The sequence below is a fragment of the Pinus tabuliformis genome, chromosome 2_1 (genome assembly GCF_031772625.1).
Source record: "Pinus tabuliformis cultivar Carrire ecotype Pingquan chromosome 2_1, CPIR1, whole genome shotgun sequence".
NCBI classification, from domain to species: Eukaryota; Viridiplantae; Streptophyta; class Pinopsida; order Pinales; family Pinaceae; genus Pinus; species Pinus tabuliformis.
Genome location: NC_142299.1, coordinates 387,549,397 through 387,573,653, shown reverse-complemented (window position 1 = coordinate 387,573,653; position 24,257 = coordinate 387,549,397). Strand labels below are relative to the sequence as shown.

The following is a 24,257-nucleotide window of genomic DNA, read 5'->3' as shown; positions in this document are numbered from 1 at the left end:
AGTGAGCGAACGTTTTACGAAAGGTTGTATGGTTTTGTTTGCTTTTTCAGTATATTGGCGTAACTATCACGAAACATGAATTGCTTCCAGATGGCAGTGTTACCCTGAATTGTCGGTTTGATGGATCGATTTCATTTCAAACTTAATGCACTTTTAAGAGCCGTGGGTTGAATTTTACACGAAAGTGTATTTGTCAACACAGAGTTTATGTGGAAAGATTACTCTATGATATAGAGTTTGTGAGATTTAATTTATTTTTAATTTAGAAAGAAAGGTTGAGAAAATTTCTGGTTGTTAATATTTATATAGTTATTAATAATCTTAAGTATTGATAATAATTATTATTGTAGTTGATATAAGCTTATCGGCGTATATCAACTACATTGGAAAATGTGGTTGTATATATGTTTCATATATGCCTATCGGTGTATATATGTTTCATATATGCCTATCCGCGTTTATCAATCACATTGATAAATGTGGTTGTGCTAATATAGGGTTTGTGAGATCTAACTTACTCCTAATTTAGAAAAAGAAATTGAGAAAATTTCTCAACTATCACCAACAACTCATAAACCAACATTACAAACAGAAGATGTAAGCATTAACTCCAACTTCCCCTCTTAATGCTTACATTACATAAATTTATTGAAACCACCCATAAACAACAAAATACACAATCATTCTTTAACTGGTTTACAACTTAGCAGTATAGACTCCATCAAGCTGCGTCATAACTTTTGTAAGGTGTAGTTGGAAAATTAAATTCCCAAGTTCCACTTTTGAATTCCTGAATCATGGATCTTCCAAATTCAATTATTGAACAACATCCCAAACCTCTCTCACAATCTTAAAAAAATGAAAAATCCTTTCCTAAATTCACAACTGCCCATCTAACTCGAAAACTACCCATACTAGACTTTTACTTGCACTAAATTCCTTCATTTTTCCTTATGACACAATGCCATAGCTCTGCCTTTCGAAGCCTCTGGTATAGTTAGCGCAATCTTTGCTATACCAACTATATCGTATCAATTCTTGGAAAATATGATTAAGAAAATATGGAGAGAACAAAATTTCGTGTTTGTCTTTACCGTGGTTAAGACCCTCCCTTCTTCCCCGAGGTCTTCAATTATGAGTCGGTGGCACACTCCTGAAGTCCTACGCTATTATGACACTCGAGAAATCACTTCCGAATCTTTGTACTATAAATATTAGAGACTAAGCAGTTTTAATAATCAATAACTTTAGTGTTTCAGTGTCTGAGCATGGATGTTTAACTTTAATGTTCTGGTTCTAATTATTTATTTCTTGTTTTCAATAAATCCGATCTCGATAGATAACTATGAAAATTGGTGAGAAATAATAAATTTATACTAGAAAACTAAGAAATATAGGTGAGAAATAATAAATTCAAACTAGACTATCTGAGAATCTATTCTAAATTTTGTTTTTAACTATGAAAATTGTTTAGAAATAATAAATATATACTAGAAAACTAAGAAATATAGGTGAGAAATAATAAATTCATACTAGACCATCTGAGAATCTATTCTAAATTTTGTTTTTAATGTGCTGGCTCTACCTTTTTTTTCTTGTATTCTATGACTGGCGTGTGGCTAAATATTTGTCAAAGCGTAGTGGTACACATTTCGGTATTGGCTACTCCACTGCGAAGATAAATCCAGGGGGCAGCTGTGAAGATCTGCAAAAAATCTTCGGCCATGATTCTCCTCGTCGCCTTGTTCTTGTGGGTCGGCTTGTGCAATCTCCTCCGGCACAGACGCTTGCGCATAATTTCATCAATGGATCCCGTCCGCGACGCCCTGCCTCTGGCGAAGCTCACAACTTACGTGGAGTTCCCTCTGCTCAGCAAGAAAGCTCTCGAATTCGCCCTTTTCAAGACCTTCGCCATTCCATCCATATCCAACCTGTTGGCTGCCACTCGCCAGTTCTCACCAGAAGCAGTAAACAAACGATATGACGACACCGACATTCTAATACAGGAAATCCTCTTCAATCACGTTGACAGCTCCCGGGGATCCCTTGCACTCCGCCGCCTCAATTTCATTCACGGCCGCTACAACATTTCCAACCAAGATTTTCTCTACACGCTGTCCACCTTCATCTTGGAGCCCAAGCGATTTGCCTCCAAGTACGTTCGCTCACTGTCTTTTCCGGTGCATTTAATTGCTTTTCAGAGAAATTTAAAGGGGTCTTCGTTTTTTCGTTTGCAGGTTCGGTTACCGGAATTGGACGGAAAAAGAAACAATGGCGAACTTCGTGTTGTGGCGTGACATCGGCACACGAATGGGCATCCGAGATATTCCAGACACGGTGGAGGGAGTGGAGATTTTCAGCCGGCAATTCGAAGCCGAGAGAATGATGTATTCCCATTCCAACAGGCAGGTCGGCGATGCCACGTTGGATCCCCTGCTGTCGATTGTACCCGCCTGCCTCCGTCCGGCAGGCAGACGGATCGTCTATTGCTTGTTTGAGGAGAGGCTTTTGGACGCCATGGGTTATCCCCGTCAGCCCTATTGGCTCATCAGGACGGTGGAGGTCGTCCTGCAGCTCTGCGTTGGCAGTTTTGTGAGATGGTTTCTACCGCCGAGGCCGCGGAGGTGGTCAACAGAAAGGATTTCAGTGAAGGAGGGTGCCGAAGAGGGGGAGCCGGCGAAGGTCCATAAATTGAGATATAACGAGTATAAGGCTGAGAGTTATCCAAATGGTTACCGGATAGATGAGGTTGGCAGTGGCAAGCCGGGAGAATTGGGAGTGGCATTCGGCGGAGATCTCAGCGGTCCGTTCTTCCCTTCCTTCTCGACCATGTCCGTTCTTCCCTTCCTTCTCGACCACCAAGAAGGAGAAGATTGGGTGAGGTGTTCGAAAGTAGCAATGAGCGTTCGTATTGTTGTCCGCTCCATATCTTATTATGTTGTTTCCACATTATGAAGGTTGTGGAAAATGTTATGCTTTATTTCAATTGTTTCACGTTTTGGTTTTTCCTAAAATAGTTTTCCCAACTTTATCACCAATTTTACACTTTTATTAAGAATTATATTAATAAATTGTAAAAATAATAAAAAGATAAAAAAGTTTATCAATAATTTATTAAATTACAATTATAAAAATTGATTACTATACTTTATTCATTAAAAGAAGTTGCTATGATATAGTTTCTGGAAACCTAACGAAAAAAAACATTTTTTTCTCAAATGGTGTGTTTTCATATTAGGCACTTATCATTAAGAAAGCAAAGTCAAATGTGGGCACTTATCATTAGAAAGCAAAGCTAAGGACATTTGAGTTTTACAAAAATGAAGTTGAGAGAATGTAAAATTGAGAAAAAATACATTTTTTTCTCAAATGGTGTGTTTTCATATTAGGCACTTATTATTAAGAAAACAAAGCCACAGACATTTGAGTTTTACAAAAAAGAAGTTGAGAGAATGTAAAATTTAATGTTTTCATATTAGGCACTTATTATTAAGAAAGCAAAGTCAAAGACATTTGAGTTTTACAAAAAGGAAGTTGAGAGAATGTAAAATTTAATGTTATGGTCAAATAATATGAATAGCAATGTTTTAACCTATTTTATCATATGTTATCATGTTACTTTAATATTTTCATATCATTTCAATCTTGTATGTATTTTAAGTGTTGTTCTCCTTATATATTTGGTGGAATTATTTTATATCATTTCAATCTTGTATGTATATTTGGTGGAATCACTTTCAATGTAAGACATTTGGTCAACAAAAAAGCGAGAGTAATGAATCACTATTTAATGATACCCTAAACTATGAAGTAAGTTGTTGTATTGTAAGTTTGAATACCTTGTTCATTTCTAAAAGAGCTTATTCATTTCTAAAAGAACTAATAAATAACCATATAGATAAAACTATTATGTTAATCTTAATTATAAGAAATTTTTTAAATCTAAGTAATAATAATATATTATACCATCTAAAGACATAAACTACTTATACATATCAACCTGAATTACTAATAATATATATTATGTAAAGAGATTCACGATCTTTAGATTAAATTATAGTTTTTTCTTTTATATAACATATCAATGTCAATAAGTAAACTTCATCCATTAATAAATTCTACTATTTAAAAAACATTTCTCAACCCTAATTATTTAAATGAAACCAAAACTAATATATTGCACTCCTTTAAAACATTGATGGAAAGGTATTCAAGACGAAACAACTAATGAAACTAAGCCAATTGATAAGCAATGCCATGTTGAGAGTGCCATATCTCTTGTGCACACCTCCGTTGCTAACACTCATTCATAAAAGTAGAAAAGTAGAGAATGGTGGAGTAATGAATGTCCGTATAATGGTTAGATCAATAGTCTCTGTCAAAAAGTAGAGAAGGGTGAAGTAATGAATGTCCGTATAATGATTAGACCAATGGTCTTTGTCAATGACTATTAGTAATAATTTATAGCATTCTACAATTAATTTTATGAGAAATTTTAACGAATTAAATATACATTATATAATTATATTTTTAATGAGTTTTAAAGTATGCTATATATTTTGTAATAATTTTTATTATATTTTATAATAAATAAAAAAATTTAAAAGGAAAAGACGATTAATATAAAATTGTTATAAAAATTAATGTGTCATGATAAATAAGGTCTTATAGCTAGTGTTTCTTGTCACTTAGTTTAATAAAATATTTTAATCTCATGATAATATAATTAAACATTTTTTGATAGATAAAAGTTTTATATATAGATATATAATTGACATTAAAGAGAATGATAACAAGTTAATAATTACTTATTTAATATTGAATGATGGCAATTTTTTAAGAGTATAGATTGATATAATGAGAGTTGTACAAATTGTACACATGTTATTTTTAAATTTTCTTTCAAATTTATATTTTTTAAATAATTTTTTTGTAAATTAAAAAATAAAACCCATAAGAATCATCTATTCAATACTTTACACCAATTAGAAAATGGAATTTTGAATTTAATTACAAACCATTTGTGTTTATGGTACATAGTAATTAATCTATAATGTTTATTTTCAAATTATTTATAGTTATTGTACATAGTAATTAATAATAGAGTACACGAAAGTCAATTCTTGCCATCATTACACAATACGAGAATGTAATTGCCAAGCTAAAGAACAATGAGGGGTGGTCAAAAGATATTAAGTGTAACATCGGAGTTAAACAAGGTTGCCCCCTTTCCCCTACTCTATTTGGCATTTACATCGATAAGCTCGAAGGTTATTTAGAAGAAGCAGGATGTGGTGGCACAATCTTAGCTGGGATAGTCATTATCCTTCTTCTCTATGCTGACGATATTGTTCTTTTGGCAAGGTGCCCTTCTGATCTTGATAAGCAGCTAAAGCTTCTTAAGGATTTCTGCTCTACCATGGGTATGACTGTTAACACTGACAAAACAAAAGTTATGATTATCAAATCCAAGAAGGACACTTGCGCTAATTTTATGTATGACAATAATAACTTGGAGGAAGTGTATTCTTACAAGTACCTAGGAATTGATATCCATCACAAGCTCAACTGGAACCATAGCATTGAGAAAAATATCAATGGGGGATGGAAAGCTTATTTTGGTCTTGAAAATAATTGTAAAACAGCAAACCTCGTAATGTGGGATAAAAAGAAGTTCCTCTTTGAAACTTTAGTCACTCCTGTTATCTTATATGGCTGTGAAGTTTGGGGCTGCAGCATCTCCAGAGAATCATGGAGGAAGATTGAGCAAATCCAGAAGCGTTTTATAACTTATAACCTTAAAATTAAAAGTAATACACCCTATCATATTCTCCTTATAGAAGCAGGTCTTTCTCCTATTGAGAGCCTTGCTATGCTCAGGTTTCTGTTGTACAAGCACAAGCTCAATAACATAGACAACCATAGACTTCCTAAGCTAGCTTTAAATTCCAGTCAAAACCACCTAAGGCTTAACCGAGAATGGCATAAGGACACAAGGGCCTGGTTAAAATATTGGGAGATCAATGAGAATGATGCTTTGCAAAACATAAATAACATTAAAGATATTGTTACTTCTAAGTTCAAAGAAAAATTGTGGTGTGAGAAAGATTTAGCGTCTAAAAGAAAATTAAGTTATTATAAGAAGGTCATCAACCCCACCCTTGAAGATCAAAAGTATCTCTCTATCCTAACTAGCTCAAAGAAGAAAATTAATATAGCAAAGATTAGAATGAATTCTCATGAGCTCCATAGTGAAACTGGTCGCTGGACAATTCCTAAAACGCCATGGATGGAAAGGATCTGCCATATTTGTGAGAATAGGAGCATCGAGGATGAAAACCACTTCCTCTTAGAGTGCCCTGCATACAACCACATTAGATCTCAATTTCACAACCTTTGTTACAATACTGACCTTCCTAGCCTTTTACAATGCCAAAATTATAGTGAGCTCGGGAGGCTTCTCTCCAAGCTTTTTGAGCATAGGAATAAAATCTTAAATCAAAATAAATAATTTGTCTTTTTAGGTCCGATAGATCATTATTTGGTCTAAGCGGACGTTAACCATCATCATCATCATCATCAATAACAAGAGAGACATTTTAACCAATCATATATGAGATAAATAGAAATAAATTTTATTTAAAAATAATAAATTTAATTTCATAATGATAAACTTTAGCTAGATTTTAATTTTTTTTAAGTAAAAAAAAACTAATAGGAAGTCAATGAAAAACTGAATATACCAAATAAAAAATGTTTTATATGTCTAGGATTAAATTATATAATTTAATTAATGGTTTAAATTATAATTTATAATCAAATAAAATTATTAACATAAACTAAAAATAGATAAATTAAAAAGAAATTTTATTTACATATTTAAAAAATAAATTATAATTATAATTATTTTTAGTTATAAATGGTTGATAAATATGGATAAGTATTAATTATGATAAATATTAAAACATTTACTTTATAATACAATTTATATTACCAAAGTCATAAAATTTAATTAAATAAGAATTTTATTTAAATTATTATTATTATTATTAATTATAAAAAAAATTAATATATGAATGAAATGTATATATATTTAAAAAAACATGTATACAACACTTGTTCATAACTCATTCATATGACACTTGTTCATGTGATATTTTTTTAATTAATCAATTTAATTAAAAAATTAAAATGGACATAATTATTTTTTAGATAAATCTCAATCTTTGATTAGTGACCACTATTAAGTATATTTTAAAATATTACATGGATATTAAATGTTTATCATCCACCTAATAATTATTGATGGCTAAACTAAAATTATAGAAGCCCTATTCCAAAATAGTCATCAAAATCTAGTTACATTTATAGGCATGACTATTTTGGAATAGTATTTTCAAACTCTTCATTTAATTATCATAATTAATAGATAGATCTTAGGAATATAACCTCATGGAATATTTATGAAATATTTTGAGTAATGATTAAGGATATAAGGTTTAGATTTATTTCAAAGGTAGTGATGTTCTTTTTTCTTTTTCAATTAAATAAAAAATGTGATAATATTAAATTAAAATGAAATGAATTATGAATTTTTAGACATGTGGTAATGATAAACCATGGTATTATAACAAAAAATATTGATAGATTAACTATCTCCATGATAAGGTAGAGGTGAATGTCTCTAATGAAGAATTTATTTCATTCTTAGGAGTATATAATAATCAAAGTTTGAGATTTATTTTTAAAGTAGTTATGTCGCATTTTCTCTTTTAATTAAATTCATTAATTGAAACAAATGTCATACGAACAAGTATTGATAAACCATGATATTACAACTAACTCTATTTAAATAATAATAATAATAATATACATAAGATGTAACCAGTTGGCTTGGGGGAATTAAACTTCCCAAAAAATAAGTTTCCATAATCTATAATGACCAGCCATCTAAAATACACATAGGCATTATAGAAAACCATCATACAGTTAGCACATAGAGTAGAGCCAACACATTTTTATTAAGAGCTTGAGTGGCCCTAATGGTTAAGAGCATGTGTTTCCTCCTAAGAGGTCATTTGTTCAAAACTAGAGGGGTAGAGTATACATGCCTTCCCAAACTTAGCAATCAAAATCATTGCTCAAACAAGGGGGTCTCATACACCAATAGTGTGTTGATTGGCCATTGATGCTACATATAATCTCCTAAAATTTGGATAAAAAGACTCAATGATTATATAGTTTTTCAATAGACATAGGTGTTCACTGTTGATTTCATTTTATTGACAATATTTTCTAAGTATTTGAGTTTAATTTGATGGTAAATTTTTGATAAATTAAAATTAACCCAAATAATTAAATCATTGTTATTTATTAAATTTTAAAAATATTTTCAAAATCAATAATAAAAATAAAAATAACGCGCAATCTTCTAGAGTATATATACGAACCGATTATAGACGACCTAAATAAAACGTAACAGATCGTGGGTTTTGCTCCATTTTAATTATTTTCTTATCTACACTGATTTTGAAACCTACTCTGGTCGCAATAAAATCCTAATTAAGACCGTCAGACATTTAGAATTAGATTTTGAATTAACATTGAATTCTCCTTCGTCACCCCCTTGAAGGATCTTGGAAAGACAGAAATCAGCCATCCAATGTTGAAACTGGTCTCTGGAACGATCGCTAGAAAACATTTCTGCTTACTTCTACCTACTGCTGTTCCCGTTGCTCGCCCCCCTGCTTCATAGTTGTGAAACAGTTTTCACTGTTTCTAATGGCCGACGTTGGGTTCACTTCATCAATGGTCATGGCGAAATTTTTATGTTTCTCCTTTTTCGGTGTTTTTTTTTGTAATCTTTTTATGGTTTCTCCTTCGATTTTCATATGTTGAAGTTCAATCTTCTGCCAACTGCAGTGCACCCTCGTCGCCGAGACAGCTGGGAAATAGCGTGGAGCCCATCGTAAGATTTCTCATTGAACAGATGGGAGGGAAGTTTAATGAGATCGATTACATTGAAGTACACCTCAAAATGCAAACAATTTTCGTACACCATGACTCTTAGAATTTTTTTAATATTAGAATTCATTTATTTATTTTAATAATGTAATTGACAATTGTGCTGAGTTATCAAAATAATAATAAATCTAAAATTAATTTTAAACAGATTTATTTTGGATTTAATATGAGTTGAGTCCAGAGGGATTCTATTTCTTCATGTGTAAATGTTTTTATGAGTAGACATTATTTAAATGTTTTGTATAGTTATTTGATCGAAATGAGCAAAATTTCAACTTGGATGAAGCACTGACAACTTTACACATCATACTAGGGAATGGGCCTTTGGTCTCAATTAGCTTATAATAACATGACTTTTCAAGCTATTGAAATTTGAATTAACAATATCATATGGAGTATTTTAATAATAAAATATAAACACAATAACACATGAATATTATAAATTGTTTGCAAACTTTAAAAATAATTTTAGATTTATTATTATTTTTATTCAAAGAACATTTTACAATAAAGTTATCATATTTTAAATATAGTATATCATTGTAAATTGATTATATGATCATGTTATTTTTTTTTAACTATTCTAAATATCAGTTTAGATTCATTTTAATTCTTGATCTACCAAATATTAAGAGATTTTGTAGTACAAACCTATTTTAAAAATAAAAAAACAGATTTCATTTTTTAAATATTTGGTAAATCTGAAATTAAGATAAATCTAAATTAATATATCTAACCAAAACCAAAAATAAGTAAATAAGTACATCTCTATCTCTAAACCTTTAAATTTGATTTATAATTCTTTCGATTGGCCCTCCACTTGAATTCTTAATTTCTTGTGTTGTTAATTTAAAAACCATTTCACTTCGCTATAGATGTCAACTAAGATAAAGACACAATTTATCATTATCAATGACTCTATAAATTATAATGAAAAGTTTTTTTTTGATTTAGTTAGGTTTTCAAATTCATAATGGTAATTTTACCAACAAATACAAATAGAAAATAAAAAATATTAGACTTATTGAAGTGAATAATAACAATTTCAATGTATGTATAGTTTCTTTTCTTCTAAATTTTAATAAAAATATAGTTGTATGTTGAAAGAGATTCATATTAACTTACTATCTACTAAAAGTTGAGAGATCAAATCTCTTGAGATGAAAATTTCTTTTAAAGTGAAAAAAGATTTGATTCGTCTAGGAGTTTGGTAGATCTTGAGTTTAGATAGATCTAGGTTAATTTATTAGTACTACTCTAATAAATGATATTTAAATGGTTAATAGAAATTGATTGAAATCTCCCAGTGACAGGATCAAGTGGTTGGCATAATGAGATCTAAGAGCCTAGATTACTTCAACAAATTACCAATTCTCCATGGTAAAAAAAAGCCTTAACCCCCCCTACTTTCATGGACTAAGTTAGAATTTCTTTTTTTTTTGAAACATGTACAACTTTCCAATTACACTATAAAAAAATATTAATTGTTTTGCAAAAACAACTCACATAAATCTAAAACTTATGAATAAAGTTATAATTAAAAATAAAAATTATGAAAATATCAATATCAATAACTAAATTACCTTTTAAAATTATATCACTATTTATAATATATCCCAAAATATATATTAAATATGTTACATTATAATTTAATTGTTATTAAACATAACTTATGTGATCATAACTTATAATTTATTATTTTTAAATAAAATGTATTTCTATTTATCTCAAATATGATTGGTTGAAATGTCTCCCCTCTTATTGTATAATGATGGAAAGAATTGACTTTTGTGTACTCTATTATTAATTACTATCACTAATTACTATGTACAATAAATATAAATATTTTGAAAAATATCATTATATTTTAATTACTATGTACCATAAACACAATTGGTTTGTAATTAAATTTCAAGATTCCATTTTTTATTGGTTTAAAGCATTGAATAGACAATTTTTATGGGTTTTATATTTTAATCTAAAAAAAATATTTTGAAAAAAAAATGTTTACAATTTGTACAACTCCCATTATATCAATCTATACTCTCATGATGTGTTGTATGTACTCCAAACAATAATAAAATTGTAAAATAAGTTATATGCATATTTGTTTAACATGTTTTTTTTATTTTTTTTAATATAATTAAACATTTTTTTTTGTAGATAAAGGTTATATATATATATAGATATAATTGGCATTGAAGAGAATCATAACAAGTTAATAATTATTTATTTAATATTGAATGATGACAATTCTTTATATAATGTTCATATTATGGTACACATGTCATGTCATTAGAGTATAGATTGATATAATAAGAGTTGTACAAATTGTATACATGTTATTTTTACATTTTTTTTTCAAATTTATATTTTCAAATTATTTTTTTGTAAATTAAAAAATTAACCCCATAAAATTTGTCTATTCAATATTCAATACTTTACACCAATGAGAAAATGGAACTTTTGAATTTAATTACAAACCATTTTTGTTTATGGTACATAGTAATTAACGATGATGATGATGATGGTTAACGTCCACTGAGACCAAACTTTGGTCTACCAGACCTAAAGAAATATGATTGTTTATGAGTGATTTGGCTGAACTGAGGGGACACGCTCCATGTACATGTCACTTGCAGCTTGCCCATGTGGCCGGTTTCTCCATTGGACACCTGTAACATAGCCTTTAAAAAAATGGTTGCGGAAACTTGAGCTGGCTGTGGAAAGTGACAAGTTTTCGCCGCTGTTTGAACAAAAATCTAAATCAAACAACAGTCATAAACATAGTTAGGAAACCATTTCATAAGCTCTTTTTAGACTAATATGCAATGATTTGACAGCTTGGTGGATGAAGTAAATGGAAAGAGAAGGCTGAAAGGGTATATAGGGAAGTGCAGGTTTGGGACTCAACATACCCCCACTGTGAAGGTGTTGCATGTCCTCATGCAACCAAAATTTAGTCATTCCCCTCTAATCCATATGTTCTGAAGCTTCTGCTAGGACATCTAATCCTCTTTTCTTCTTCTTTGGTGCTACCACCATCCTGGGTTTCCTTATTAGGCATCTGAATTTGAGATTGATCAATGCTATGCTCAACTTTTTGCACTTTTTCTTCAGTTTCTTGTTTTTCTTTTGCCATAGTCCCAAATGAAGCATAGTGTTATCATGAATAATTTTATCGACTTTACTCTGCTCCTTGAGTGCTTCATTTTCTTGCTTGATATGCCTGTTTAGGACCTCTAATTCAAATACCTCCTGCTTTAAGGACTGAACTTGTGCATCTAGTGGCAGAGTGGTACTCGGACCTGCAGCTGATTTTTCTAAAGATTCCAAGTAGTCATATACCTCCTGTTGATTGGGATCTACTTCAGGTGTCTTTCTTGGACTGAGTTCAAAATCTTGTGGAGGAGGAGGACTGCTCTCTAGCTCTGGCCGAGAAGGGCTTTCATCATGTGGAGGACTAGTTTCAATGCTTGGCTGAGGACGAGGTGGACTATGGCCAGCTGAAGGTTTCTCAGGTGTCTCTCCACCCAAGTCGATGAAGTGGGGCCGTTTTATTTGTGTTTTACTGCCCTTTCCTCTTAGTCTGGTGCTTCTCCTTAAGTATGGTGGACTAGTACTCTTTTCTTGTATACTTTGTTTCCCTTTTTCCTTTTTCTTTGCTATAGCAGCCTGAAGATGTACTAATCTTTCTGAGAGTGGTTGAAAATCCTCCTCTTTGGATGGCTCAGGTGATTGGTAGAATTCTTGGATGCTCCTTTTTCCTTTCTCTTTTCTCTGTTTCTTGTCTTTAGTTCTGTTTTCTTCTTCTTTTTGACCAACTTCTTGAGTTTCTGTAGTAGGGGAGTCTTGGACTATGGTACTCTTTTCTTTTCTCCTACTTTTTCTTAGTGTCTTTGGTATACTACTTTCAGAGGCCTCAGATGGCTCTTGGAAGTAGTTTCTTATCAAGAATTGTTCCCAGGTATCTTTGTTTTTCTTCAGTTGGTTCTCAATGAGAATTTTTACAAGTCCATGATGATATAGATGAGGTTTTGTATTGCTTATGTGTTTTTGGACTGTAATACTCATCTTCTTCAAACTCAACAGTAAGAAATAAGGCAAATTAAGAGTCTGATTCTCTAAGAAATTCATCAACAGTCTAGCATGGTACATGTACATTGAACCAAAACATCCTTCACAAGTGACAAATTTTTGGATAACTAACAGTAGACTGGCCCATTCTTCCTTCAATGCATGAACAGGAATTCCTTTAGTAAACACAGTGGTGTCCATACCTGGGTTTCTTAGCATAATTCTCCATGCCTGTTCATCCACGATTTTGTTTTTGAACCATCGCTCACCTTCTTGGGGTAAGCCTGTGGCAGCTGCTACTGTTGTTTCGGTCACCGTGAGCTTCAAATATCCAATCATGATGCTTTTGCAGCCCAGAAGCAGCGTATAGTTCAAGTAATGAAATTGCAAGACTTGCCTTGTTAGGCCTGAACTGTTTCATGGTAGGCCAATGTCACAACATCATCGTCAGTGGATGAATAACGGGATATAGTGACACTATATTGAAAGGTAAAGTAGTCAAGAGGCAGCTCCATGAGGTGTGAAAAGCTATGATGAGGAGGAAGTAAAGTACTAGTGTGAAAACCTCTCATGAGTGTGCTTGCTTGATTTGCATTATAGGTAACTTGATATTCTGACTATAAATTGTTTCTCCCAACATCACATCTAGAGTTGACCAGGATGACCAGTGGGCAGCTTATCTAAGGATTATTGGATGAAAGGATAAATTCAAAACTCTATCGATTTCATATAAATTATCATGATGTTGTTTCCAACATTTAATGATAATTTGCAATATCAAGTGCCATTCTTCTTGATTGCCTTACGACGTTTCCTTTGCAACATGTGGTGCAAATGCTAGTTTAAATTTTTGATAATTATATTGATAAATGTGTTTATTTTGGAAAAATATTTTTTAGATTTTAATTTAAGTAGTAATAATTATTAAGTAGAGGATATAGATTTATTTATCGTACTATATATAAATTAATAGTTGATATTTATCTCTAAAATAATTCTACATTTTTGTTTTTAATTTAATTAATTAAAAAAATGTAATATGAACAAATATCATATAAAGTGAGTTATGGTTTTTTGAACATGTGACATTAATAAGTCATGACATGGACACATGATATTGTGACAAAGCCTATTTACATATTAATAATCTCCATGATAAAATGAGAGCAAATATGTAAGTTAAAAATTATATATATATACCACTCCAAAATTACTATAATATTTATTGTGATTTTCGAGCTAGTATGGAAGAGAGGTTGTCCTATCCTCTATTATCTTGTTGTGTAAACAAAAATAATAAAATTATAAAAATGCAAATAACAATACTTTAAAATAAAAATAATGTATTGACCTAGTGCCTATGGTTAGCTCAATTGGTGGAGTTTTGTTGCATAAGCACCTCGTTATGAGAGGTCATGGGGTCAATTCTCCTCAACACACTCGGGTTAAGCTTTGAAATGAGCTGGCAAGATTGATCCTTTCATGTGGATCGACCCAAGACCGTTTTTGTGGATGTAACAATCACCGACCTCTGGAGTCCGTGAACTACATTTAAAAAAAAAAGGTATTGACCCATAGTACTCACCCATGCTATTCATATGGAATATAGCCTATTTAAAGAGGGAAATACTCTTTAAAGGGAGAAAGACTCTTCAAAGGGGGGAAGACGAGCATTGATCCATCTTAACTCTAGATCTAACTCTAGATCTACCAAGTGTCGGGAGAGATCAAGTCTCTTTTCACTCTAAAAAATGTTTGTTCCTCAAAAGATTTGATCTCTCTTGACAATTGTTACATTCTCAGTTCAAATGGATCTAGGATGGTATATGAGATAATAAAAATATGTTCTCCTACAATAATGTCTTTGTGCTGAGAAGCACTCTCTAGAAGAGAGTTTGTAATGTCTTGTCCTATTCTGTAAACATTTTTTACTCAATCAAATTACATAATTTTTTTTTTAACCTAAAATAAAATTGAGCTAAATTAGTCAATTATCATTGTTGTTTTTGGGGCTCCATATTTTGACAACCCATGATTTTTCCCATGGTATTATTATGAAAGAGAATATATATATATATAACCAACCATGATCCATCTTAACTCAAGTTATACCGAGGGCCATTAGGATCAAACCTCTTGAGGTGCAAATCTCTTTTAGAGTGAAAAGGGCTTTGATCCCTCTAGGCCATTGGTAGATCTGGAGAGTTAAATTGAATCTAGCTTAATATAATTGATGATGATGATGATTAACGTCCACTAAGACCGATGAGGTCTATTAGAACTTAAGAAAATAAATTAGTTGAGAATTTTTAAAATATTATTTCTATAATCAAATAGAATGGAGAGGAGCGTTCTGAGATCTCTATAGTTATCATGGTTGAACAAGTCAAGAAGGTTGGAAGTCTGGAAAATGTTTTAGAAATCAGAACGGATCTTAGTGAGGATTGAACAATCTAAGTGAAAGTGTTTTTCATCTTTAATTCTCTTAGTGTCACACAACTAACAGATTCTTCCTTCCCAAGGTGTTTTGGGATAAACCAATGCCAGTTTCACTCCGAAACTCATGGGAGTTAGTTCTTATCTTCATAATGTTCATTTTCTTCTTAGCACTAGTCAAGACAAAGAGGTAATTTTGGTTAGCCAGAGTGGGATTGATTACCTCCTTATAGTACCTTAGCTTCATTTTCCCCTCAAGCTCCTTATCATCCCACAATTTGTCCTTAAATTTGGAAGTGATAGTATTTTTAATATTATCTCTATTCTCCAAGATGATCTCCTCCTTTACCCCCAATAGTTGAGTCATGCCTGGGAATCCTTGTGCCAACCCTGCTTGAGCCGAAGGTGGGGGTTTTGGCTAGAGATAGAAGCAATTTTGGGGAACCTCTTGGTTTCCATGTTGTAAAGCTTCTTTTTATACATTAGATAGCGAAACATAGCTATGCTTTCAATGGGGGAAAGGCTAGCTTCAGTCAAGAGGATAAGATAGGGAGTATTACCTTTAATCTTGAGGTTGTATGTTATAAATTTCTTTTGGATCATCTCGATCTTCCTCCACAATTCTTTACATATACTGTAACTCTAAACTTCATATCCGTATAAAATCACGGGGGTGGCAAGGGTCTCAAAGAGGAACTTCTTTTTAGTTCAAACCAAGAGATCAATAATCTTACAGTTGTTTTCAAGCTCATAATAAGCTCTCCAACCACCAATGATTCTTTTCTCAATGTTATAATTCCAATTGACCTTATGATTAATGTCAACACCTAAGTATTTGTATGGAAAAACTTTCTCTAAGCAGTTCTTATCGTAGGTTAAATTTTCATGGTTAATCTTTTTGGACTTAATTATCATGACTTTAGTCTTGTCAGTATTAAGAGTCATACCCATCTGAGAGCAGTAATTATGGAAGGTATTAAGTTGTTTATCGAAATATTTATGGCTTCTGGCCAAAAGAACAATGTCATCAACATAAAGGAGGGGATTAATGACCATACCAACGAACTTTGTGCCAGCACATCTTGTAGCTTCTAGACACGTTTCAAGCTTATCAATGTAAATGCCAAAAATTGTAGGTGATAAGGGACACCCTTGCTTAACACCAATATTGCATTTAATTTCTTTAGACCATCCTTGAGTAGTCTTAAGCTTGGCAACAACATTCTCATAAAGACGAATCACAACCACCCTCAACTCAAGAGGGGCCATTATCTCTTCGATTCTTTGCCAGAGCTCGTCTCGAGGTACTGTGTCGAAAAATTTCCCAAAGTAAACAAAACAACATAATCAATTAGACTTACTATTATGGCATTCCTCGACAATCATCCTAAGAGTGACAAGATGGTCAATAGTTGAATGGTTTCTTCTAAATTCTACTTGTCCTTTAGCCTTTTCGCCCTGGTTTTCAAGCCATATGTTCATCCTTTTTTCCAGAATGACTCCATAAAATTTGGCTAAGATGTGGCTAATCATAGTCTGATAGTTATAGGGAATGTTTTGTCCCCACTTTTAAAGATAGGCACAATTGCGCTTTTGTCCAAGGCTTAAGGAAGCCATGTTTTATAGCCATATTGAGAGGTTTGTGAATATGAGGGATGAGGATAGACCTTCCCATTTTGAAAATTTTGGCTTGGTAGCCCTCAATATCCCTGGCTTTCCCATTGGCGAGTTTCTTAATCCCGAACTCCACGTCTTCCAAAGAGAAAATATCATCCTCTATAGGAGTATCTATGAAGCTTTTCATGGTGCCCAGAGAGCCATAGAGATTCTTAACATAATTATGTCAATTCTTCAAGGGGGTCGTATTATTTTCTTTTGTTTTACAAACAAGTATATTCCTCCAAAATTTTCCAGGCTCAATTTTAGTAAGGTGGGGAGCACGATCTTGCCTCTTATTAATATAGGATCGTTTCTTTTTTTTTATAAGAGATTTGTACATATTTATTTTCTCAAAATTTGCAGTTTTGTTAGGAGCATCTCTTATCACTTTTTGGGCAGTTTTATGATCGTTATCATACCAAGGGTTGAAAGTTCTATTATTCTTTTTACGCGATACCTCGATAGAGAATTTATTAATAGTGGTGGAAAGGGTTGTAGTGAAAACATGGTAGGAACCTTGGCTAGTATAATAATATCAAGTTCCATTATAGAATAACAACTCTTGTTGGTAACGAGATATATATATCACATGTCATTCAAACCATTGGAGTGATCTACTCTAGCTTGAGTTCTACTAAATTTACAATTGGATTCTTTTCAATATTACACCAATAGTAATGAGGTGATTGCGCTTACATTCTCCAACCCAATATGGACATGTTGTAATGTCCTGTTATGTAAAGATTTTGACCCAGCCAAATAAAAATAAAAAAATTATAAGAAACTAATGCTTATAAATATTGCTATGGTAGTTTAGGTAAAATTGAGGTCATAAACTCAATTTAGGGTGGGAAGTTTTTGCCTTCTAAATTTTAACAATGGTATATATATATAAAACAAACACAAAATAAAATATATTGATTAAATTAATATAAAAATTTAACATAAAATAAAATTAAAATAGAATATTTTGATTTTGAAATGAGTTATGATTTTTGGGCAAGTGTTATTAATAAAACATGGTATTGTAAAAAAAACCTAAATTATCATAAAATATACAAAATAAACAATTTGTTTTACCTAAATTGCTTTAACAATATTTATAAGCATTAATTTGTTACAATGTTTTAGTTTTATTATTAATTTGTTACAATGTTTTAGTTTTATTTTTATTTTAAATAATTTGAATTTTATTTTTTATTTTTATCCAATTAGAATAAAAATAATATATAATCATGTAAACATATATATAATGTTTACATTATTATATATAATGTAAACATTTTGATTTGGTAAAAATAAAATTAAAATTACAATATTATAACAAACTAATGTTTATAAATATTGCTATAATAGTATAGGTAAATTTGAGGTCATAGAGTCAATTTAAAGTTGGAATTTTTTGGGTTACAGATTTTGACAATGATATATATATATATATATATATAACCAACTTACATCCATTCTAACTCTATGAGAAGGAATGCATTGTTCCTTAACAGTGCACCCAATCATCATCAATCCAAAGCCTCGTAAGCAAATTACTTAATATTTTAATTATTATATAATTTAAATATTTAACTTTAAATAATTTTTAAATTTTAAATTTTACCATTAATATAATATAGGTCTTCACTCTCTGAAAAAAAATAATATAGGTCTTCCTAAATTATACGGTCGCAGCTTTAAAGAATAGAAGAAATCGAAGATTCGAATCTCACAAACGTCCAAATAAAACCTGCAAATGATGAACACTGGTGGGCCTAACGTGGGCTCCCGAGTCCCGCGGGGCGTACGTCCCTCTACTTCAAACCGTTGATGTGCGTCATAAGTGTGAAGAATGCTGTAGGCGCTTCGTCACTTTTTTAATTGGGATAATGAGAAATGTATTATGCAGTAAGTGAGTTGATGTTTATCATGATTTATTATTAATATTATTTCAATATAATATATATATATATATTATAAAAAATATTAATATTTTTTTTATTAATAAAAAAATTAAATTATTTTATTATTTTTATTAATTTTTAATTAAACCATTATTATTATAAAAAATGTCACTATCTTATTACTATATTTCTGTAATAATATTGATGGTCAAAGTGCCTTTAAGGAAATTATTTACTTATTACTAATTTTTAATAATGTAAGAGAAACATAATGGTATGGAAACAAATATGGGTATATATTTGAAACTTGTTCTTAACATTTTTGAAAATTTGGGAATAGTTAGAAAATTTTCTAATTAGGTTAGAATGATTCTACGAATATGGGTTAATACAGTACTATCATTTAAATTTGTATTTCCTTAAATGTAATAAGGAGCACTTTTTGAGATAGTGGAGATATTCAAAGGATGAGGCTTGATATTTTCTAAAAATATGGGTTGATACAGTTGTGTATCATTTAAATATGTATTTTCTTAAATGTAATAAAGTGTACTTTTTAAGATAGTGGAGATATTCAAAAGATTAAGTTTGATATTTTAAAGAAAATAGAAGATAGAAGTTGGTATTGAAACGAGAAGAAGTTAGAAATTAGTATGGAAATAGGAAGAAGTTATTTGTGTTTATGAAGAAATTGTAAAACCATGTCCATGTCAAGAGGACAGGGATTAGTGATTGAGTCAACAGGCGTATTCTACAGTCCAGTATGATGTGTAATGTTGTTCGTCCATAGTCCAGTATGATGTGTAACGTTGTCCGTCCGTCATCAAAGTTGAAATTTTGCTCATGTCAGCCAAAATAATTAAAAAAAACATTTAAATAACCATACAAAACATTTAAAAAATGTCTGCTCATAAAAAAAATTTCAAGTGAAGAAATTAGATCCTTCTCGTCTCATGTTAGATCCATATTTAAAATGGATCTATGCTGGTTTTATTGTTCATAAAAAGTGAAGTTACAGTCCTACTATTCTCTGGATTCTCTCGATGTCGAAGCCACTAGAGATGATCGATTAACGATGGGTTTTCCATAACCTCAAGAGAAGAGACATTGAGAGAAATCATGGGTGTGTTATTGGTGTGTAGAGGAGCACTTGCCATAGAAAGGGTTTGTAAGCAACAAGTTTGGGCGGGATTTTAAAATCTGATCGCAACCTAGAGAGATATCACTTCTGTAATACAGTTTGCACGAATCAGCTAAGGTATTAATGTTTTGTTTAATTTAAATGTTGTTGAGAGTTTATGAGTGTATACAGATTGAAGGGAGAGTTCCTATAATATCTACATAGGAAAGATATATGGTTGGTTTCCATTGTAGTATACGTAGTAGGGAGAGGAATATATATATATATATATATGAGTCCCGAAAAGGTTAGCTTTGTGATTGGCTTGTTCTATGGAAATTTTTATAAGGATCGTGAGTAACATGATATCCAACTGGATTGATTTGCCTTTTGTTAAGAGAAGAATCAAAGTTGAATGGTAATCTCCTGAACGTCGGATCATTGGATCATAATATGTACAAATACAAATTATATTTTAAAAAGGACATTTTAAAAAAATAAAAATAAAAATTGGGAGGAAAACAATTCTCCAAACATTAAATTAGTGGATCTAAAAAACCATCTGATCCAAATGAGGATGACAAAAATGTTAACCAAAATAGTCCCTAAACAGAGTGACGATTACAAAAGACCTTCCTCATGTAATGAAATAGATAATAAATATAGGACATGGACTGAAATAACAATGTGGAACAATAGAGGTGTAAAAACATAGGGGAAAAAGGCACAAAAAAAACTACAGAAACTAATATAGATCTCAAAATGACCCGTCCCGAGCAAACTGTTATTTTCAAAAAATTGGAAGAAGATCTGATCTGAGTCTGAAGTGCATCCATCCTTGCACAATCGATCTGCTTCACCATTTTTCTGCTAGTAGATGTGGGAAATAGAAATGAAACTAAACTCTTTGATCAAGGATTTGGTTGTGAGTTTCTAGTTAGAGAGGAACAAAGAGTTCAATGAGCATCACTCATTTTCCCATTCAATGACAAATTTAGAGTCTCCAAAAATGGTTATTGTCTATAGCCTCAGCCAAATAACACAGCGAAGAACACCCCAAAGGGCAAGGAACTCAACACTAGTATTAAATCCAGATCTGTCATTCCAATGGAAGCGGTAAGATTGAGCAACATCTGTGTGGATGGCCATGCCACATCCATAGAGGCCAAAAGAGGAAGCCCCATCAAAGAAGCCAATAAGAAAAGACCCAAATGTTGCATGGAGGAGGAGGAGACTTGGAGATGGAAGATATAGAGGCTGAGAACTATTGATGAAAAGATAATATTTTGCAGTTGGTCCTCCAAATGTTAGGAAGCACGCACTAAAAAATAAGAGAATTCTGAGCCCACTAAATACACTAGATGATGAAAAAACCAGAGTCTGGATATGTTTGTTATCCACAGTCCAGATGTCGAGACAGGAGACAATGTTGGAACATTCCCAAGTAGAAGGATCATTTATCAAAAGGAGAACCCTGGTCTAGACCGATGTTGCAAAAGGAAAGTGGATGAAAAGATGGTTTACATCCTCCCCATGTGAGTTGCAGAGATAAGATCGTCTCGAGCTTAGGAAGTCCCTCTTACAAAGGTTCTCCCAAGTCAGAATTCTATTGTGAACCACCAGCCATGAAAAAATTTTCAGTTTCAGAGGGAAGTTCCATTTCTAAGACCGAGATAACTAAGGGTGGGGAAGGTTCATTCTAGGAGGCAAGGAAATAAGTTGGTATGCCTCTTTGGCTATAACTTTGCCTAGCTGAGATCCACCGAACCAAACTAGACTTTCTTCTACAAGTAAGAGAACAATCTCAGATAGTTTCAGATTGATGATGTAAGTCTTCCATTCAGGGATCAGGGGATCAGGAAACCTAATTGCAACTACATATTTCCAGTGTGTGAAAAAAGGAGAGGAAATTGAAGCATCTACAATATCTTTAAGCACATGAAATGCTCTATTATGCAAAGAAGTAATGAGAGCAAGGGATAAGAGGTGTGGACCTGTCATACCAACAAGCGAATCCATTCTGATATTTGGGATGTAGCCCAAGTTGTCCCATCAAAGGTTTCCAAAGTACCATTGTTTAGTCGAAATAAGACTACGCCAAGAATAAGAAATGTGAAGAGGATCCACAACACCAGATTTGAGCCAACTTATGAAATCTTTGTTTTGGAGGTATTTTGCGGATATAACACGCTGTGAGAGGCCCACACATCTCAAAACTTAGTTCCGTGTTGAAAGAGGTTGTGTCTTTAGGATTCCAGCCACCTTGATTGAAATGAGAGGTAAGCATTTCCAAACTAGCCAAGTGGTATTTGCGAGTAGATTTTGAGCCTGCCCATAAGAACCTAGTCACAATAGAGTTAATCTTGCAAATAACACCCTTGGGAATAACACCAGTAGATTGGAATACCATTTAGGACAAAATTTGATGAGAATAAGTCAGCCTCCCAAAGAGATCCACTTATGAGACCACTGTGTAAGTGTCTTTTCAACTTTGAGGATAAGCCAATCCCAGTCCTTATTCTGGTATCCAATCGGCTTCAAGGTAAAACCTAAGTACTTGAAGTCAGTTTCCAAGTGGCAAAATGAAACCCCGAACATATTTGTGATCACCAAACTCTCTTCCACTTTAGGCGCACTAGAAATAAACCTAGGTTTCGACTGATTCATGAATAGACCAGAAACAAGCCCAAAATCCTGAATAATTTCAAAAATCAATTGCCATTCTTATGGGTCATACGTTCCCATTTCCAATAAATCATCCACAAATAATAAGTGTGAGAGAGGGACTGCATCAGAAATCAAGCATCCAGTGAGAAGTCCATTGTCTCGGCCACAGTGAATCTTCTACTTAGACCTTCCATAATGATGAGGAATAAAATGGGAGACAAAGCGCTGCCCTGTCGAAGAGATCGAGAGGCTAAAAATAAGTTAGTGGGGAGGCCATTGATAATAATAGTGAAGGAGGCAAATTTGATGCAATATTTTATCCATCTAATCATTGAGGAGCCGAAACCAATCTTCAACAGGATCATCCATAAGAGTTCCTAATCGACACAATCAAAATCTTTAGTCAAATTGATATTTATGAGACAGGCATTTAGATTTCAGGTTTTAATGGAGTGTATGCATTCTTGGGCAATAACTACGACAGCATGGATCTGGCGATGCTTTAAGAAGCTGAATTATTTTGTTGTAATGTACTTGGATAACAAGGGATTTAGCTGATTGGCGATGGTTTTCGATATCAATTTATAGATGGTGTTTCACAAGGAAATGGGGCGATAATCATAAAAGGGGTCGGGCTTATCGATCTTCGGGATCAGGAAGATGGATGTAGTGTTGGTAGCTCCAAATACCCAACCAATAATTCTGGATTCTTCGACCATTTATGTGAGCTCAACGATCATAGTGTCCTGGAAGTGTTGAAAAAGTTCAATGGTCCATCCATTTGGACCAGGACTTTTCCCCCTAGCCAATTTTTTCAATATTGATAGGACTTCCTCCTTTGTGATGGGGCATTCCATTTGCTCAAAATCCTCCACATCAATCGAGGAAGGTAAGAAATCGCATTGTTCCAGCTGTTTGTTGAAGGGAATATGATCCCTTGAGCGATATATGGCACTAAAATCGCTCAAAGCCTCCCTTTCAATGTCTTTTTGTGTTGTGAGGTGTGCGCCAAAATATGATTTGATGCTCCAAATGAAGTTTTTTTGTCGCCTTCAAGAAATTTGATTGTGGATAATTTTCTTGTTTTTATCCCCTATCTCAATCCACGTGAGTTGACTCTTATGTTGGAGAGCTCCAGCGTAACGGAGAAGAATTTGAGATTTACGACATTCCAAATGCAAGATTTCAAGCTGTCTAGATTGTGAGACATACTTAGGGTTGCTAGGATCCTCCAAAGGTTTAATCTTCTCTTCTATGGAAAGTAATTCCTTTTGGTTTTTATTTGAGCCTTCTAAGCTTGAGATTTATTTTATCCATTTTCCTAGAAATAAGGTCCTCCGAAGATGTCAACCAGACATAATGAACCAGTTCAATGTAGTTTG

At 32.4% G+C, this 24,257-nt stretch overlaps 1 protein-coding gene across 1 annotated transcript; it reads left to right on the top strand.

The window, feature by feature from the left end:
- Window positions 1–1,635: 1,635 nt before the first annotated feature.
- Window positions 1,636–3,002, top strand: LOC149200491 (ER-bound oxygenase mpaB-like). The gene is made up of 2 exons (XM_089399587.1): window positions 1,636–2,155; window positions 2,238–3,002. Exons 1-2 carry the CDS (start codon window positions 1,725–1,727, stop codon window positions 2,953–2,955), a joined length of 1,149 nt encoding a protein of 382 aa, XP_089255713.1. The 5' UTR covers window positions 1,636–1,724; the 3' UTR covers window positions 2,956–3,002.
- The last annotated feature ends 21,255 nt before the right edge of the window (window positions 3,003–24,257 follow it).

Excerpts from the sequence above, each read along its gene's own strand:
- LOC149200491 (XM_089399587.1), top strand. The coding sequence starts at position 1,725 with ATGATTCTCCTCGTCGCCTTGTTCTTGTGGGTCGGCTTGTGCAATCTC. Across the intron at positions 2,156-2,237 it reads CCCAAGCGATTTGCCTCCAA|GTTCGGTTACCGGAATTGGA; the intron begins GTACGTTCGCTC and ends TTTCGTTTGCAG.